This window comes from Vicugna pacos, chromosome 5 (genome assembly GCF_048564905.1).
Source record: "Vicugna pacos chromosome 5, VicPac4, whole genome shotgun sequence".
NCBI classification, from domain to species: domain Eukaryota; kingdom Metazoa; phylum Chordata; class Mammalia; order Artiodactyla; family Camelidae; genus Vicugna; species Vicugna pacos.
Genome location: NC_132991.1, coordinates 90,410,181 through 90,428,998, shown reverse-complemented (window position 1 = coordinate 90,428,998; position 18,818 = coordinate 90,410,181). Strand labels below are relative to the sequence as shown.

At 49.7% G+C, this 18,818-nt stretch overlaps 1 protein-coding gene across 3 annotated transcripts in view; it reads left to right on the top strand.

Moving 5' to 3' along the window:
* The window catches only part of NGEF (neuronal guanine nucleotide exchange factor), a 101,433-nt gene that overhangs the window by 72,826 nt on the left and 9,789 nt on the right, over nt 1-18,818 (top strand). For all 3 annotated transcript variants that reach the window (XM_031677837.2, XM_072961857.1, XM_072961856.1), the window contains 3 exons: nt 14,719-14,879; nt 16,091-16,243; nt 17,454-17,583. In XM_031677837.2, the coding sequence (XP_031533697.1) occupies nt 14,719-14,879; nt 16,091-16,243; nt 17,454-17,583 (444 nt within the window). The remainder of the gene's footprint in view (nt 1-14,718; nt 14,880-16,090; nt 16,244-17,453; nt 17,584-18,818) is intronic.

Genomic DNA, 18,818 nt, shown 5'->3' with positions numbered 1-18,818 from the left:
CCCTACATGCTACCCTGTTTCTGTAGGAGTGGAACACAACAGGGACATAAGGAATCTGAAAAAAATAATGAGGTTGGCAAAATATTTTTACTAAACTCTGTACCCTCTAAAGCTGCACTGCCCACTACAGTAGCCTCTAGCCACATGGGGCTGTTGAACACTTAACATGTGGCTAGTGCTAATTGAGATGTGCTGTGTGTCAGATATGCACCGAAGCAAAGAAAAAGAAAGTAAACTATCTTATTAGTGAATTTTCATTACACATTGACATAATATTCTGGACATATTGGACTAAATAAAATATAGCAAAATTTCCCTGTTTCCTATCACCTTTTTTAATGTGGTTACTAGAAAATCTCAAATTGTGTATGAGACTCCCATATTTCTGTTGGACAGCACTGCTCTAAAGAGATGCAAAATTTTACTTTCTGGTGTCCATAAATACCACCAAAAAGTGGTCAGACATAAAGCCATAAGTAAAAGCTCAATAGATATTTATGAAAATTGTATAGGCTGTAATCTCTCACCACAATGCAGCAAGACAAGAAAACAAATTGAAACAATGCCAAAACCTCAAATCAGAAATGTTTAAAGTGTTCCTAACTTTTGAGATAGGAAAGTCAATTTTATAATTACAGATTATTTCAAAGACGATGAGGAGGATGCTACGTCTAAAAACATACGGAATGCTGCCACAGCTGCCTTTGGAGAAAAATTCACAACCTAGCATGCGTTAATTATTAAATAAGGAATAAATACAAAGTTAAGTGAATTAAGATGTCAGCTTGAGACATTAGGGGAAACACACATTCAACCACACTCCTAAAGAAAGCAGACAGGATTGAGATCCAAAAGCTACCATGTAAAAGTCTTGGTGAGAGGAATGATTTTCTAGGAAATATATAAGCTCCAAAAATTGACTCAAAATCAAAAACCCACCAAAATATACCATCTGCAAAAGAGATGTTGCACCCAAATGACTGAGTTGTGCCAAATGGTCAAAGCACAGAGGAGTCCAGTGTTGCTTCCAGTAGCCCGGAAACACTGCTGGTCTGGTAGAGCTTTCTGTCATGTTGGAAACATTCTATATCTGCATCTCCAGTAGTCACTAGTCACATGTGGCTGTTGAGCAGTTGACAAGTGGCGAGTGCACTTGAGGAACTGAACGTTCAATTCTACTCAATACAGATGAATTTAAATCAAACCACATGTTGCTAACATATTGGTGAGTGCAAGTCTAGAGCAGGGATTGTCAGACTTTCTCTTAAAAGACCAGACAGTAAATATTTCAGGCTTTGTGGACCTCACAGCCTCCTTCACGACCACACAGCTCTCCATTGTAATGTCACAGCAGCAGACAGGCAACGTGTGAAGGAACAGACAGGACTGTGTTTCAATGAAATGTTACACAGTTATATGTGGCCAGCCCCAGGCTGTAGTTTGCTGACCCCTAGTCTTAAGACAGAAAAGAAGGAAACGTACAAATTATTTGAAGGTAACATTATATTAGTAACCAAATCTGATCATTAGAGCACATACACATGAAAACAAAATCCATAATTACAGATAAAGCCTTCAACACTCCGCTCTCGGTAATCGGTAGAGCTAGGAGACATAAAATCAGTGAGGATGTAAAAAGTGAATGCCATCAACCAAGTGGAACTAATTAACGTTTATAAAGCACTCCACTGAACAGTAGCAGAATACAGATTTTTTTCAAGTGCGCATGGAACATTAACCAAGGTAGACCACGCCACACTTCAACAATTGAAAAGAATTTAAATCATACAAAGTATGACCTGACCATAATAGAATTAAACCAGAAATCAGTGACATAAAGGTAACAGGAAATCTCTAAACACTTGAAAATCAAGCGGCACATTTCTGTGTAATCTCTGAGTTAAAGAGGAAGTCTCTAGGGAAGTTAGAAATAAACTGCCCCATTCACAGATGATGTGACTGTCTACGTAGAAAATCTCAAGGAACCTACAGAAACAAAATTCTTAGCACTGATAATAATACTCACCAGCTAAAAAGAACCTTAAAATACAAGACTCAGTGCTGGTATGGATGTGGAACAGCTGGAGCTCCTATGCATTGCTGATGGGGTTACAAAATGGCACAGCCGCTCTGGAGAATCGTTGGCAGTATCTCATAGAGTGAGACGTACACTCACCTACAGCCTAGCAAGCCCAACCCTGGGTATTTACCTGGAGCAGCGTCTCCACAGCAACACGACTGATATTTGGGGCTGGATCATTCTTTGTTGTGGGGGGCTCTCCTGGAGACAAAGTTTAGCAGCATCCCTGGCCTCTGCAATCAGATGCCTGTAGCACCCCTACCTCCAGTTGTGATAACCAAGAATGTCTCTAGACTAGCTGAATGTCCCCCAGGGAGCAAAAATAATTCCTGGTTGAGAACCACTGCTCTAGAGAAACCAAAACCTATGTTCACACGGAAACCTGTACCTGAATGTTTATAGTAGCTCCATTCCTAATTGCCAAAAACTGGTAACAACCCAAAAGTCTTTTAACAGAGAGATGGATAAACGAATGCTGGAACACCCATACAATGGCATACGACTTAGTGATAAAAAGAAATGAGCTATTGATACACACAACTCAGATGAATCTCAGAAAAGTTTTGCTGACTGAAAGAAGTCAGAAAGCTTACATAGTGTGTGGTTCCACTTATGTGACATTCTGAACGTGACAAACTATAGTGACAGAGAACTGATCAGCGGTTGCCAGGGGTGTGGGGTGGGGGGGACCCTGGCACAGGAATGGAATAGCACAAGGTTTTTGGAGTGATGGTGCTGTTGTGAATCCTGGTTGTAGTGTTGGTTACAGGGATCTTTACATGTGTCAAAATTCATAGAACTGTACACTCCTCAAAAGGTCAATTTCACTGTGTTTAATCTTTTTTTTTTTTTTTTACTTTTTTTGGCAGGGAATTAGGTTTATTTCTTTTCAGGGGAGGTACTGGGAATTGAACCCAGGACCTTGTGCATGCTAAGCATGTGCTCTACCCCTTGAGCTATACCCTCCCCACTGCTCACTATGTGTTAATTTAAAACCGAAACATTGTAAAAAGAGTTAGATGTCTTCATTTTGTTAAGTACTCCCCCCCCCCAGAAAATAAAACAAATCTGTCTCGCTGTGAATTAAGGCAAAATTTTACATAAAACTTAAGAAAATCGGATCTGGAGATACATTGAGCACATAAACTAATGCAAAGATGCTATAATGTATGGAACCAAAATTTATCCAATTAATAGATCAGAGGAGAAAAATACTCTGATCTTCAAAGAGGTTGACAAGAGAAGTAGTACCTCCATTTCCATCAAAACAAAATTCAGAAGGAGACGTTCTGAAATGTATAAAGACTAGCTCAGATCTAGAACCAACATCTTACTTGATGAAGGATTGTTGGAGGCAATAAAGACAAGACAGTGATGCTTACTAACGCTTGAGGTTGCTCTGGGACCTCTGGCCTGTGCACCAAGACAAGGAAAGGAACGAGATACAGCTATAAAGAAGGAAAGTCAAAACCACCCCTAGCTGCCAGCGACGGTTGCCTACTTAAAAATCCTGAGGGAGTGAAAAATACTGGATCTAATAAGGCAGTTGAAGGAAGTGGTGGATTATAAAATAAACATGCGGAAATTAGTTGGCTTTCTGCACATCAGCAAAACCCAGATTTCCACTAGTGAGAAAGCTCTATCAATATGAACATTTGAGCACCGTAAGGAAAAACGGGCAAGACAATTCTCATAGAAAAAGTGGCCCATGATTAAATGAAAAAAGGAAAAATATGAAAATCAAACTCCCTGGTATCAAAGAAGTACAAATTCAAGCAACACTGAGGCATCGGCATTTCAAAATGGCAGAGACTTTTAAATAAAAATATATTTAAATCCTAGTGTTGGGGGGATTTTGAAATGAGTACTCCCCAGCACAGGCGATGGGAAGAGTGTAGCAGTATTTGTATCAAAACCCTTTACCAGAATATGTACACTGTCTAATGTTTCTGTTTCTAGGAATTTATCTTGAAAAGTCATCAGAAACGTGCACCGGTATTTCTTAGGATGTCCATTCAAGCAAAAATTAGGGAAAGGATGGAGGAAGAACTCTAAATGCCCAATAGTAGGGAATTACCTAGTAAGGCAGTGTCCAGCTGGACAAGGACACAAACACTGAAAAACATCCTTTCAAAGAATGAAATAGGTGAATAATCATGATATATTACATTTTTAAAGGGCAGGAGAGAATATTACGTGTGTAGGAGAGTGTGCATAGAAAATAAAGATATTTAATAAATCACATTTTTGTCATTTCCAATGGATCAGATCAAGGTATCTAGTAAACTGGGATGACCTAACCATAAATGCCGTCATGTGCAGAAGTGAATAACACAAGCACATGACTTCAGTGCATCTCACTCTGAGTCTTTGTAAACTGACTTTTCATACTTATTTTAAAGAGCTTCATGTGAGTTTCTGTTTTGTTAATATCTGGCAATGGGCACAAGGCTGAGATCTTCAGATTTTATGTTCCAAATCAGTGACTTCCCTACTGGATCATCTTTTCACTTTTTCTTTCTTTAGCTACAAAAGCAGCAGGTCCCAAAGAACAACTGTTCACACAAGGAAAATACCCCTGTGTGATGGCCTTTTGGTTGGCCTCAGTCTTAATCAGTCACTGAAGAATCAGGATTCAAGAGCAGAATTGTATGTTTCCTCCTCCTTTTTAAAGTGAAAATTAGGCAGCTGAAACTGGAAAGTGTTATCTTAGAGGTTATGTAGGCTTTTCTTGGTTTACTTTTTATTTTTTAACTTATTCTGAAACTCTTGGTTCCCACCCTCCTGTCTGGAATGGTTTTTGAATTACCATTTGAGAACACAATGGTTGTAGGAAATAACTAGACAGATATTCAAATTACAAAGTTAGGAAGGAGGGAGCTGAGAAAGAGTCGGGTGTTCAGTTGGGCGGTGGGGACAGTCACTCCTGGCGACAAAGCACCAGGCAGTACTGGATTCACACCACGCTGGACACCAGTGTCACAAGACATAAAGGACAACCTGGAGGTACTGTCCCTGGAGTGTCGCTTCTGTGGCTGGCGTGGGTTGTGTCCCCAGATCAGATAGAGAAAGACAGGCTCCCCATGGTCCCTGGTCTTGCTGAGCTGGGTGTGCAGAGCTCAAAAAGAGAGCAGCAGGTAGTATTTTGAGTATCTCCATGGAAACAGGGATACACGTACCTTCCCGGGGGGTGACCCGCCCAGGCTGGCACTGGTGACTGCCCCTCCCCAGCATGCCTGCACAGGCCCTCCCGCCTCATCCTGCTGGGAACCGGGAGGGAGGGGACTTCCCAGGTTGCTAGCACGTTTTGGTATAACAGTCTGATTCTGCACAGCCTCTGAGTTCAGAGTTGTATTTTTGTAGCTTTTCAACTTGTTTTCACAACTTAGAACGTAAACATATTTTCCTTTTTTTTCCCCAAAAGAAAACTGTCCATTTTAGAAGGAAATTACTTATGGGTTTTAAAATGATGTACCTCTATCAGAAAATTGTCATGATTGTTATTTTATTTACCAAACTTCATTGAATCATGTATTTGTCTCTTTAGGATAAATCCTAACAATTCAGCACATGAGTCCCATATTGGGGAGGGGCAGGGATCTTTTCCCCATGCTTTAAGGTGAACCATAGCCATCACCCAGAACATCAGATATCTCCTGTTGTATTTGATTTAGAAAGCAAGCACTTGTACCTGTTTTAACAGGGTGACAGTGTTAGCATTTATCATTTTAAAAATAAATTATCGAATAAATAATTTGCACCTCATAAAATTCAGAGAAAACAGAATTACAGAGGAAAAAGTTCTTCCAACCCCGACCCCTGACGCTCAGGGCCAATGTGTGTGTGCTACACAAATGGTAAATTATACGTTCATTGTTCTGTGCCTTGCTTTTGTTTTACTTAGCAAAATGTTTTGACAGTATTTCCAGATCAACCTAAATAGAGCTCTCCTTTTTTTTCCTGTTGTTTTTTTTTCTTTCTTTTTTTTTGTAGCTTTATGAGGCTCCATTGTTTATAATGTTCCATATTTATCTAACCAGTCCCCTGCTGATGGACATTTGCAATTGGAAATGTTGTGTATCGAGGATACACACTGTAGCATTATTTATAATAGACAAATCTATACAGTGGGATACTATGGGAATTGCTAAGTGGAACTGTCAGGTTAAAGGTTACATACTTTTTAAATTTTGAGACAATATTGCCAAGAAGATAAACTTCACACTTTAGCCTTAAGTGAGGTTCCCTGTCCTGTCATCAATATGGCACAGCATCCAACAACTTTATCTTGACCGGTGTGCTAGGTCGTAAACAATACCACGTTGTGGTTTTACTTTGCATTTCTCTTATTGTGAAGGAGGCTGAGCATCCTTTCTAGGTGTGTTTCAAATTTTTATATATTTTAGTCTGTACTTTTTTGTAAGTTATCTTATTAACCAGGTCATCTTGAGAAAACGTAATAATTGGCTTGTGATGTGTGTGAGCTTGCTAAGGCTGGGGTTTGGGCAGCTTAGAGGGAGCATACTGAGCCCCAGTGCCTGCATGCCAACTCACATTTAATATGTGGCCCCTAGTCTCACAGCAACCTCAGGAGTAGCTGTCATGACCCCATGTGATGCCAAGGCCCCCGGGGAGGCCCCCAGGGAGTCCCTGAGTCCCGGCCCTCCTTGCATTCCCCACACAGACAGACCACACTGAGGCAGGTCGGGGCATGGGCTGTGGACTCCAACTTCATCATCATTTCTTGTGGAAGAAAGAGATGCTCTAGGGGCTGCTTCTTAACTAAAAGCTTTTTCGGAGTCACTTCTGTGCCTGTGTGTACAAACCGCCCCCCTGCAGCCTCAGAAGCAAGGAGAGCGCTGTGCTGAACAGTCGGACCACACAGGAAGCAAGGCCTGGCAGAATGAGGATGCAGGTCCACCCCAGGGTGGGGGGGGGGGGGTAATGCTGGCTGCAGTAGGAATCTGAAGGCCCAAAGCAGAGAGCAGATGTGGCCTATGATGGAGGACACCCTGCCGGCTCCTGCTGACACCCCCAAGGAGGTTGGGGGTAGCTCACCTGAGCAGCCGGGGCAGCTTCAGGCCCTCAGGGGCCTCTGGCATGTCTTTGGGTCTGTGGGCTGCACAGGGGCTGAGCATCTTGAGCACAAGGCTCAGCCATCAGCCAACCAAGTTGGTCAAAATTCCCACCAGCATGTGGGGAGAGGGTGGGCACGGAGTCTGAACTGTGGGGTCTGAATCAGGGTGTCAAAGGCTGATGTCCCACAGCCTCTAAGGCTACCTGAGCCCAAGGAGGGATGCCCCACCCCTCGGCATTCTGCCCAGCTTTCTCCCCCACCCTCCAGGCAAAAGCAAGCACACCAACAGTGAAATCAGGCATCGGGCACAGGCCCTAATGCTCAGGACTCGGGGTGAGAAGCATGAAAGAATGGTATACTTGGGGGCTTTGGGGCTGGGGGCTTCCAGTCCTGGTGCCAGGGCTCCTCAGACTCTGCCATGCTTCAGAATGACCTGGACCTCTTGTTAAGGGACAGGTTATGCAGGGTCTGAGAAGGGGCCTGGGAATCGGCATTTTCATGGACACCAGGCTGAGAAGTGTTGGGCTTTTCCCCTTTTTTTTCCTGGCTAATTCTTACTGGTTCTTTGACTCTGACAGCCCCTTCCAGAAGCCTTCTCTGGCTGTCTGCCTCTAGTGGCTCTGGGCACCTGTTTGTGGAGAGAGCTGGAGAGGGCAGGACAGCACCCTGGACCCTAGATCCTTCAGTGGTTGTGGTCTCCTGAGCCGGCGAGCTCCCAGGGGCAGAGATCAGGTCTTGGTCATCTCGGGATCCCCAGTTCCCATGGTCCCCAGCTCTTAGTAGGTGCTCAGTAAATATTTGGAGCACTGGGTTTCCTGGGTGCTGTCCCAGAGGCCAGGCCTTTCAGGAAGCCCTCTGGTAAAGGAGATGGGACATTGCACATCCAGGCCAGCAGAAGCCACGAAAGGAGGATGAACAACAGGCAGAGCTAACAGTGTCCTTGCAAAGAGATGCAGACAGCCCAGAGGAGGAGAGGTCTGGGAGCTGAGCCTTTGGGTGGAGGGTGTGCGTTGTGGGCACAGCTCACTCACCTAAATGACCGGTCAGCCCGACGCCAGGCTTGGTTCACATCTGAGTGCTAGTTTAGAGGTTTTCCCTTAACAAACTTATCATCAAGCACCTGCTTGAAAGCACCATGTAAAGCAGAAAAGATGATAAGGAGCCTGGAAAGAGCCGATAGTCTAGGGTGGGAAGGAGGGAACTTCTGTATAAATAATAATAGCAGACCAGCCTGCGAGGGGGTGGGCACTGGCCTGGCGCCGTCGCCGCCTGCAGGCTCACGGGGAAGCCGGGCGTTTGTGTGGGGAGGCGTCTCTAGCAGAGCGGTCATGGCTGGAGCCCTGGAGTCGGAAGGATGGGGCTCGAACCTTGGTTTTGCCATTTACAGGCCATGTGGCCTTGGCACCCTCATCCAGACAGTGGGGACAGTTGGGTGACCTCCCTCCAGGGTGGTGGTGAGGACCGAGGGAAGTGACATGCCAGAAGCACTCAGCATCATGCAGTCACGGGTTAGGAGGTGGACAGATGGCAGCTCTTACTATTACTTGCTGCTGGTGTCATTTATCTCTGATCACTTGCATAGACGCGATGGAGGGAGCAGGACTTTTGCGGCCACTGTTTACCAGTGAAATGCCCCACTCATCCATGTGTCTCCGGTACGAAGGTCGTGACTAAGAGAGAAACATAGGTTTCCTCGATTTGGAGACAGACTGATGCCCGACCTGGCCAAAGGCATCAGGGAGTGGTCAGCAGTTCTTGCAAAACAGCCTTTTTCTCTGCAGTGTGATTTTCCGGAAGCAGCACGTGCTGTTTTACAGAATGCTGGTGAATAGTCATCATTCTGGTCCGGACCCCCCAGTGGTGTGGGGGGCCTAGGCAGAGAACATCTCCTTTCTCTGGACTCTGGTCCAGACTCATTCACAGCAATTTGAAATAATGTCCGACTTTGCCTTGTTCCTTGAAAGGTGTGTGTCCTGTGTCGGGAGGGGCCTCGCGCCCTCACCCTCCAGTCCACGATCTGGTCGGATGAAGGGTGAAGCCAGCATGGAGTGAATGTCCAGCCCAGAGGACGGAGAGGGACAGAGTTCTTGTAGCTGGATGAGAAAGCAGGCAGTACCTTAGCCAGCTTGGGCAGAATACCTCCGACCGCTGGCTAAACCACAGACATTTATTTCTCACAGCTCTGGGGGCTGGAAGTCCGAGATCCAGGTGCCTAGGGGTCGGTTTCCAGTGAGGCCTCACTCCTCGGTTTGCAGGTGGCTGCCTTCTTGCTGTGTCCTCACGTGGCCTTTCCTCTGAGCATGTGCGTCCCTGGCGTCTCTTCCTCTTCTTGTGAGGACACCAGTCGTGTTGAATTAGGGCCCCACCCTTATGAGCTCATTACCTGTATTTACCTCTTCAAAGGTCCCATCTCCAAATGCAGCCACATTGAGAATTAGGACTTCAGTATATGAATTTGGGGGACACAGTTCAGTCCACAACAGGTGGGAAGACACAGGCTTCCAGAGAAGACTCCATTCATTCACTCGCACGGGAGCCCAGACCTGGCCACGGCAGCAGTCCGACCTGGGCAGAGCCTGGGATGTGGGCGGAGGTGAAGGGGCCCCGCAGGACCCTTAGGGTAAAGGGATGCTTTTGCTTCCTGGCCCTGCAGTGACACAGCAGACGGCAGCAGCAGAGAAGGGAGGTGGTGGGGTGGCGTCCATCCTCAGTCAGCTCCCCTTTGTCTCCGACCCCCACAGAGGTCACCCTGGTGACTTAGGCCACACAACAGCATCGTAATAAAGGTTATGGCACCAAAGACAACTGGGCATCGTTAACATGAGGTCAGGGGAAGCTGAAAACAATCCAAATCAGGATAGGGTCCGTGGAGAATCCTGAGCTGTAAGAAGGGGACGGAGCAGGCAGAGAGCAAGGCAGAGGACCGGGCAGCCTCGAGCTTAGCTCATGCTGTGAGGAGGAAGGGCCAACCCCAATGGGGACCTCAGGTGGGACATGGAGGCAGATGGACTGAGCTTGCCTGGCTGGACAGTGAGGACCCACGTCGGACAAAAAGACAGCACAGGAAAGTACGGATCAGGAAACTGAGCTCTTAACAAACAGCACTCCTTGTGTTTAGGGGCCTTTCCTTCACTTTTCTTGATCAGAAGCAAGTTGCTTTTTCCTCCAGACTTTTCTCAGTATCTTCCTCTTTCATCCCCTTTCCAGTGGGTCAGGGGCCTTCTCTGTTTCTTCAATTGCATTGCTCGACCAGGGTGGTCCAGGTGGGCCTGACTCTCTGGCCCCAAGGCCACGTGAGGTCACTGAAGGCAAATGGCACCGAGGCCTGGGCTATATCAGGGGAGGGGCCTGGGCTCTGTGTGTCTGTGGGCCGACTTCCGTTCAGCAGGGTGTGGTGCTGGCCTGGGGTCTGCAGGCTCAGAAACCTCTCGTCTCCCCCGTGGAGGGGGAGGTGCTCACCAACCAAAGCTGAACCTCTCAGCTTATCTGAGGCTCTGCGGTGATGGTCCCGGCTGGAACTCCAGTTATTTCTCTGATATGTTCTTTCCTTTCCTTGGAGAAAAATCTAAATTTACTGAGAAAAATATGATCCAGTTTCTAACCAAGCCTATGGGAAGCCGTGCTTGGCTTCTCATCTGCAGGCCAGCTGGGGAGGCGGTGAGAGCACGTTGGAGCCCAGGAGAGGCACGCAGCCCATGGGGACTCTGGGACACAAGTGTGGTTCTGGCCCACACGGGGTGGACTTCTGCTGTATCCCCATGTGGCCCCTCTAGTGGCCTGGCTGCCAGCCCCCTCCCAGCCGCAGCAGGTGCCCATATCCCTTCTCCGCACAGGCCGTACTTTGGGACTCAGACTCAGTGCCACCTCCTGGTGCAGGCCCTCCTGACCTCTCTGGCTGGAGCCCCCTCCGTGAGGCACTAGAGGTCCCGTAAAGGCAACGCCTGGATGTCGGATGTCGGATGGATAGTGACCCCAGACGTCAGTCTGCCTGGTGCTTTGAGCTGGGCCAGCTCCAGGCTGGGCCTTTCCTCTGGGGACTGTTGTCCTCATTCTGCACGTGTGGAAACTGAGGCTTAGCGGAATGAAGTGCTTCTCACCCGTGGCGGTGGTCTGGCTAACTCCAAGTCCAAAGCCTTGACCACTCAGCTGCTCCGCCGCCCGTTGGTGGACGCCAGGCCCGGCACAGCTACAAAACCACCTCGGACTGGCCCCTGAAAGAAGCGTCCAGAGTTAACCAGATCTTTCCCTTTGCAGAGAACCCAGGCGGGAGTTGGGCTTGGTAGTAGCAGGGGTGGAAAAAACCAGAAAGTGTTAAGGTGATTGCTGGCAGATGCCAAGCCGAAGAATGAAGCCCCCAGCACTGTTGGGAGACTAAGCTGTGATTCATAAAATTCGGGCCAGTCTAACTGAGCTCCCCAAGGACATCAGTCCCATGTGAGCCCCGCAGCCTGACGGCGGGCAAGGAGGGGCCTGGGCCAGCCCGGCCGGCTGCAGAGCAGCAGCTGGTTCTATGAAGGAGAGGTCCTCTGTAGTAAGTAACTCGCACACACCTCTTTCCAGCCGATTGGATGCATTTTACTGCCGTCTGTTCTGTCTTCGCTCCCCTGGGATAGACGCTCCCGGGGCGGCAGGAGCTCACTGTGTTCACGGAGCATGCCGGGGCCCAGAGCAGTGCTCGCGAATGGTGGTGGCAGACAGACGGACGGATGCGTGGATGGCTGGGCAGGGCCTGCATCACTGTCAGCTCCACATGCCTTGCAGGGGCTTGAATGACTGAGACTAAAAATAATATTGATGAGGAAAAGACAACCGTATTGATGTGACAGATAATTTGACGTATATAATGAAGGCAAACACCCTGGAAAACCAAACTCCACAGATGACTCATCGCCTATAAATGGAGAGAGGGGGTGAGTTCATGGTGAATGGATACCAGCCAGTACCAATTAGCAGTGATTCAGGCCCAACACCCGCTGCGTGTCGGAGACCGAGAGGCCCGCCTGTCTCTGCCCCGCGGCCCCTGACCCCTCGCCCTCCCAGAGGTCAGGACGGTGATGCTGTCAGTCCAGGGCTCTGCGTGGCTTCCCCCGTGTGACCCCAGGCGTCCCTCACATCATTCAGGGAAGCAGGGTTTGACAGACACACCTTTATCTGCGGGGCTGCATCCTGAGCATGGTGGTTTTTTCCCTCCCTTGGTATCTGCAACACTCATCCGTCTCAGTTTGGGGTTTTTTTCTTTCTTTAAGCTATATTTTGCTGAGAACTTGCAAGCTGTAATAGCTTGACACTTTCTTAAGAAATTTAAATTTAGTGTCAGGAAAGTGATTTGTTTTCAGCATCTGTAACAGAGATGCTTCCGGGAAACTTCCTGCTGGGCATAGTTGCAGCCTTGCCAGGCAGAGCTTGGGTGGACGTCAGCGGAACAGAGGGTGGGGCCTTCAGCACGGGGCCTCCACTCTGCCGTGAGTGAGGCCAGCATGATGGGCTTCATGTGGTTTTGAATCTTTAAGCAGACCAAGCATCTGTGACCTGGGGACAGCTACAAAAGGGCTATGGGCTTCTTTCAGTGCCTCATCTCATTGTCACTGTCCTGAGTGAGGCACGGACACTAGGGGGCTGGGTGGGCGCCGCTGCGGCTGGTACCCCCTGGCCTGTGATTGGTGGGCCATCCTGCGGTGATGTCTGTGTGAGCTTTCTCACTGGTGCTGGGCAGGTCTGTGCTGTTAAGCATCCCTGACACATGGATGTGTTGCTTATTTTAAAGTGTTTGGCCAGGTTGGCCATTTGTCCAGCTTCTCGTGGAAGCAGCAGAGTGGCTGCCCCGCAGGCCGCCTGCAGAGGCCACTGAATCGCCTCTGCCTGAGCCGAACTCGACAGGGGTGGGTGGTGGTGGACAGAGCCCAGAACCTGGAAGAACCCAGCATTGACTCTCTGCTCTTCCATTCTCTGCGGTAACTTTGGAGACATTACTGAACCTCCGCGTCTGTTTCCTTTTAGTAAAACGGAAACTTCTGTACATCCTTCCTGGGAGGGCTGTGAGGAGGAAATGAGAAAGAGCCTAGTACGTTTGGAACACCTACAGGCCCCTCCCTCCCTCCGCCACCCTCCCCTGCCTCCCTCCCTTCCACCCAGCCTTCCTGACCCTTGGAGCTCTAGCTTTCATTGCCAGACCCTTGAGCCCTGGATCAGGGTTCCAGCCAGTGCGGAGGATGGAGGGCCCCAAAAGGAGTAAAATGCTGGGGGTCTGGGACCCTGGGACCAGGGCCCCCCGCGCTCATCACTGTCTTGTTTCCTGTCCCTCCTCTGCCTCTGTCTATGTTTGTTTCCTGAGGCTTATGTAACAGGGTAACACAAACTGGGCAGCTCACACAGATGGGACTTTGTCCTCCCGTGGTTGTGGAGGCCAGAGCCTGAAACCAAGGTGGTGGCAGTGCTGCCTCTTCCAGCTTCCAGGGGCTCCAGGCATTCCTTGGCCTGAGGCAGCAGCACTCCAGCCTCTGCCTCTGTCCTCACGTGGCGTCTCCCCTGTGTTTCCAAGTCACATCCCCCTCTGCCTCTCTCCTGTAAGGACACCTGCCATTGGCTCAGACCCTCCATCCAGGATGGTCTCCTCACCTCAACATCCTTAACTTACATCCACAAAGACCTTTCGCCAAATGGGTTCACATTCCCAGGTGCCAGAGATTAGGGCGTGGACACAGCTTTGTGGGGGCACAATTCACCTCAGTACACTGTCCCTTCTGGGCAGCCACGGTGGGACCTGAACCTGCTCTAGGTCGAGAAACAGCGGAGAGAGGTGGGGGAGAGGAAGGTGAGGACGGCCCCAGGGTGGTTCCAGGAAGGGTCACGGGTGTGCCTGGATCTACCACCCACGACACTGGGGAAACGGAGCTCCAGGCAGTTTTGTTGTGTCATCGGCTCAATAACCAGGCAGTGAGCGTGAACAGAATGAAGGTGGCTCCAAAAAGCTTATTACATTATGGATTTCTTTCTCTCTTTCAAAATGAAAATTTCTCCATCGATTACATTGTAAAATCAGACCATGAAAGAAATAATATGTGCTCATTCCTCAATCTTCAGACAATTGAAAGGGTAAAATTAAGAAAAGAGTAAAAGGCACCCCCAGATTCCACCCCCTGCCGACACCTGTGTTGACATCATGGCCTGTTTCCCTCCAGACATTTTTCTGGACTTGCAGAAGTGGGGTTCCCTCTACTGCTGATTCTCCCACCCCTTCCACACCAGGAAACAGCTCTGACTCACCCTGAGCAGCTGTCGGGGCCCCAACGGACAGCTAGCCTCTCATGTTTGACCTTGTCCTGTACTTGGACATGAGGCTGTCTCTGGCCTCACTGCTGTGAGCGGGGGCAGCCTCTGTAAGGGTGTGACCACCACAAATGGCAGCGCCATCCTCCATGCGCCCTCGCCAGCGCAGACCCCAACAACAGTCTTCTGTCACCTTTAGCACTTTTACATCTATCTGAGAGAGGGGGGGGGGCGAGTCCTGGGTGCTGACTGCCGGCCCTCCTCTTGCCCGCTTTGCCCGGTGTCCCCTCCGCAGGCCATGTTTGAGCTGGTCACCTCGGAGGCCTCCTACTACAAAAGTTTGAACCTGCTGGTGTCCCACTTCGTGGAGAACGAGCGGCTGAAGAAGATCCTGCACCCGTCCGAGGCGCACATCCTCTTCTCCAATGTGCTGGACGTCATGGCCGTCAGCGAGCGGTGAGCCCCCCTGCCCCGTCCCCTCTCCTCGCCTGCGCGCGGCTGGAGCTGGTGGCTTGAGCCCATTACGCTGGCTTCTCTCTCTTGTCTATTTGGAATTTTCTGTAATCAGATAAAAATACATAAACCCAAAGACCTGCCGTCCTCCCAGCAGGGCAGCCAGTCATGTCCCCATGGACAGGACTGCTGCCTGCAGGTCCCCCACTGGCAGCACAGGTGCTCTGTGTGCCCCGCCCACGGAGGCGTGGCAGTGGCAGGTGTTACGACGGGGCCTAGAGGTGTCCATGTCAGCTGTTTGTTGTCCTGACAACCGAAGGCCCTGGCTTGGTGCCTGCAGGGCCTGAGACCCTCTGAGGATTTACACTTTCTCTTCTACAGTGGGGTGGTGTTTGTAAGACTTTGTGGAAATGATGGTTGGAACTGTGCTGATATTTTGCCTAAAGAAGGATAAAATGAGCTTCAGTGGAGGAGGAATGACATCTATTGACTGATTATTGCAAAGAAGAAATGAACTCCAGTCATACTGTTAGCATAAAAGATCCATTTGCCATTTTCACTGTAGGCTGTGGATGTTTGCAGCTAAAAGTGCAGAACTCAGTTTTTATGGCTGGTCCAACCCCACCTGTTCAGATGTGAAACGGAGGTGTGACAGCAGCAGCCCCGCACCTGCGTGTGACTCCCTCTCCACACTGACACCCCACCTTTCCATTTGCATCCCCACTGCCCAGTGGGCTCAGGAAGGCAAGACTCAGATGAGAGCAGAGCAGCCTCTGAGACCCCTTGCCTCTGTTGCTTCACCCCCATGGGGGGAGGGGTGTCTATTTATTTATATATTTTTTATATTTTATTATGGAAAATCCCCAACGTGCAGAAGTATACACCAGTGTAAGAGCCCATGCTTCAGCACCTAGGCTCACCCACGTCCCCCCCAGCCCCGCTCCCCACAGGATCTTCTGAAGCAAACCCCCATCATCGCTTCACTGCATCTGTAAACACATCAGAATGTATCTAAAAGATGAGGTTTCTCTCTTTTAAAAATACTCCTAATGTTATTATCCACCCAAAAAACTGAACCAGTAATTCCTTGATGTGATGGAATATGCCCCCTCGCTGGGAAGTCACCCTCTCGTGTTGGCCGGTTCGGTTTGTTGGATACGTGTCCTGAGTCTCCCCATCCAGCCACCTTTGACCCAAGCCACTGCCCCCTGCAGGTTTCTTTTGGAGCTGGAGCGCCGGATGGAGGAGAACATTGTCATATCGGATGTGTGTGACATCGTGTACCGTTACGCCGCCGACCACTTCTCGGTCTACATCACCTACGTCAGCAACCAGACGTACCAGGAGAGGACCTACAAGCAGCTGCTGTGAGTGGCCGGGCAGCGGGGCCATCGCGCATGCCCCAGTGCGGCCCTGATCCTCTGATGCTGACACTGAGATGTGGTCCCTGGACCTCTGCTTTCCCAGGGTAGCATCCAAACCCGGCATCTTCCAGGGGCTTGGGTATCACTAGAAAAATGTTGACCCTGGGATAGTCAGCCTTGGCGCCCACTGGACCTGTGCGCAGATGGCCGTGCACAGCTCTGCGAGGTTTAGAAAAGGGAGTTTGACACCAAGAGGAAAGTAGTTTGAACTAGAGACAAAGCAGGGGAGGAGGGGAAGGAGTCTTTTTGGTGGTCCTCCAGCAAAGACCTTGAATTTACTAATCTGCCCCTTTTGTAAACTTTCTTGGGGTTTCTGTTGACAAGATAATTTTTTCATTAACACGCCTCTTGAATCCTTCACACTTCTGTGCCTCATTTCAACAACAGTTTAACTGGCCATATGTTCTTAGCACACTCGGGGCACCAGAGGACTCCCCGAGGAGTGACATCTGAGCGTTACACTTCACTGGGCCATTCCATCAAGCCATGTAGTTCCTTGTGGACATTTTAAAGTCTAGCATTCAGGGGCTTCTGGTGTTTTACATCTGGGATTTGAAATTAGAATTTGAGGGAATTGGATGCCAGTTTTCAGGACAAACCCTGGGAAGACAATCACACAGGAGAGTAGGTCTCCCCCTGTGTGGCTGGTGAGAGCAGACTCTCTGGGCCCGAGTGTGAGTCCTGAGGACGCGGAGCCCAGGGCCCGCGTCTGATCTGCAGCAGTGGTTCCACTGCCGAGCCATCTGCAGGCGAGATATCCCCCCTGGCAGGAGTCTCTCGGTTCCCCCTGCAGCCGTCCCCAGCCCGGGGCCTGCTCCTGTCACTACGTGGGTTTACCTTGCCACCATTGCCTGCTGGGTAAATCACCGAATTATGCATCTGATTCATAGTGTTGGCCGCATGAGGAATTCTTGCCTTCCCACACACAACGTATTTTGCAAAGTCTTCATGGGCCAGGCATGTGAAGCCACTATTGTTATTTGACTTGTACCAGAACAGTTTATTTTCCATTAAAAAAAAAGAAGAAGAAGAAATGGACACATTTTCTGTGTCCGTGGGCTGCCTGGTTCCTATGAGGCTGTGGATGGGGAGGAAGCCCCTCTGATTCACGCCTCCTGCGAGCCAGGGACCTACTCTCATGTCGTGTCTCCAGCCAGGAGAAGGCAGCCTTTCGGGAGCTGATCGCACAGCTGGAGCTGGACCCCAAGTGTAGGGGGCTGCCCCTCTCCTCCTTCCTCATCCTGCCTTTCCAGAGGATCACGCGCCTCAAACTGTTGGTTCAGGTATGGTACCCGCCTCTCTGCCCCCACGCACACTTCTACTGCAGGCCGTTTCCTTTGGTTGTTCCAGGTCTCTGCTGGCTTTCTCAGAAGTCCATTTGTTCCACAAATCCTAATTAAGCTCCTACTGTATGCCAAGCAGTGAGGGATTCAGCTCCTGCTGCCAAGGAATCGCATTCTGGGGATGAGGGAGACATTGACAAACACACACAACCAGGAAGTGGTCATGGCTGAGGACAGTGAAATGGGGTAGCATGTTCGGGGTGCCTGCCTGCCTATTGCCAGTTGAGGGATCAGGAAAGACTCTTAGATGAGGGACATTTAACCTAGGACTTGGCTGACAGGGAGGAGCCATTCAGCTGACAGGGAACTGCTTGTGCAAAGGCCCTGGGGCAGTGTAGTTCATAGACAGGCCAGTAGTCAGCTGGGGCACATGATGGCCATAAGTGTAGAGATGTGGGCAGAAGCCGATCAGGGGCCTAAGGGGCCAGGTAAGACATTGGATTCTGGCCTCAGTGTGATGGGGAGTCACCCCATCTAGCTGACATTTGTAAGACCTCAAAGCAGCTGCCACGTGGAGAGTGCTGGGCAGGAGGGCAGGAGTAGAAATGGGAGAAGGGGTTAGGAAGTGCTTCGAGAGAGAAAGGTGGCTTGGCCGGGGCTGGGGTGGGGCAATCCTGGAGGGAAATCAGCGAACTGAGCTGTGCACTTGCTGCTGTGCAGTGAGAGGGAAGGAGAAGAATCTTTTGGTTTGAGCTGCTTGGGTTACAGTGCTGTTTTCCGAGGTGGGGAAGATGGGGTTCGCTGTTGGACCAGCTGAGTTTGGGAGGACTCCGAGCAGTTGAATCTCCAAGTTTAGAGTCAAAGGAGGAAGTCACGGTGGGAGCTCTCGGCACCAAGGTAGCATTTAAGAGAAGAAACCACCAAGGATGGAGAGATGGGGTCCTGACACCCATCCTGGAACATCATGCCCACAGAGGAATGCTGCAAAGCCCGGGTAGGGTTAGGTTCCTGAAAGGGGGTCTCTAAGAATCAGGCACCAAGCAAGACGGGCTGGAGACCCCTTAATGCCTGCTGCATGTCAGTGCACAGAGGGGAGCCCTGGCCCACCAGGCAGATGAAGTGGGTGGTGTGGTCTGCCCATGGCTCAGAGCAGGGTGAGCTAAGGTGGTGACCTATGAGCCACAGTTGGGGAGGTCAGAGGTCAGACAGGCAGGAGGCCACAGGCAGCGAGCTCC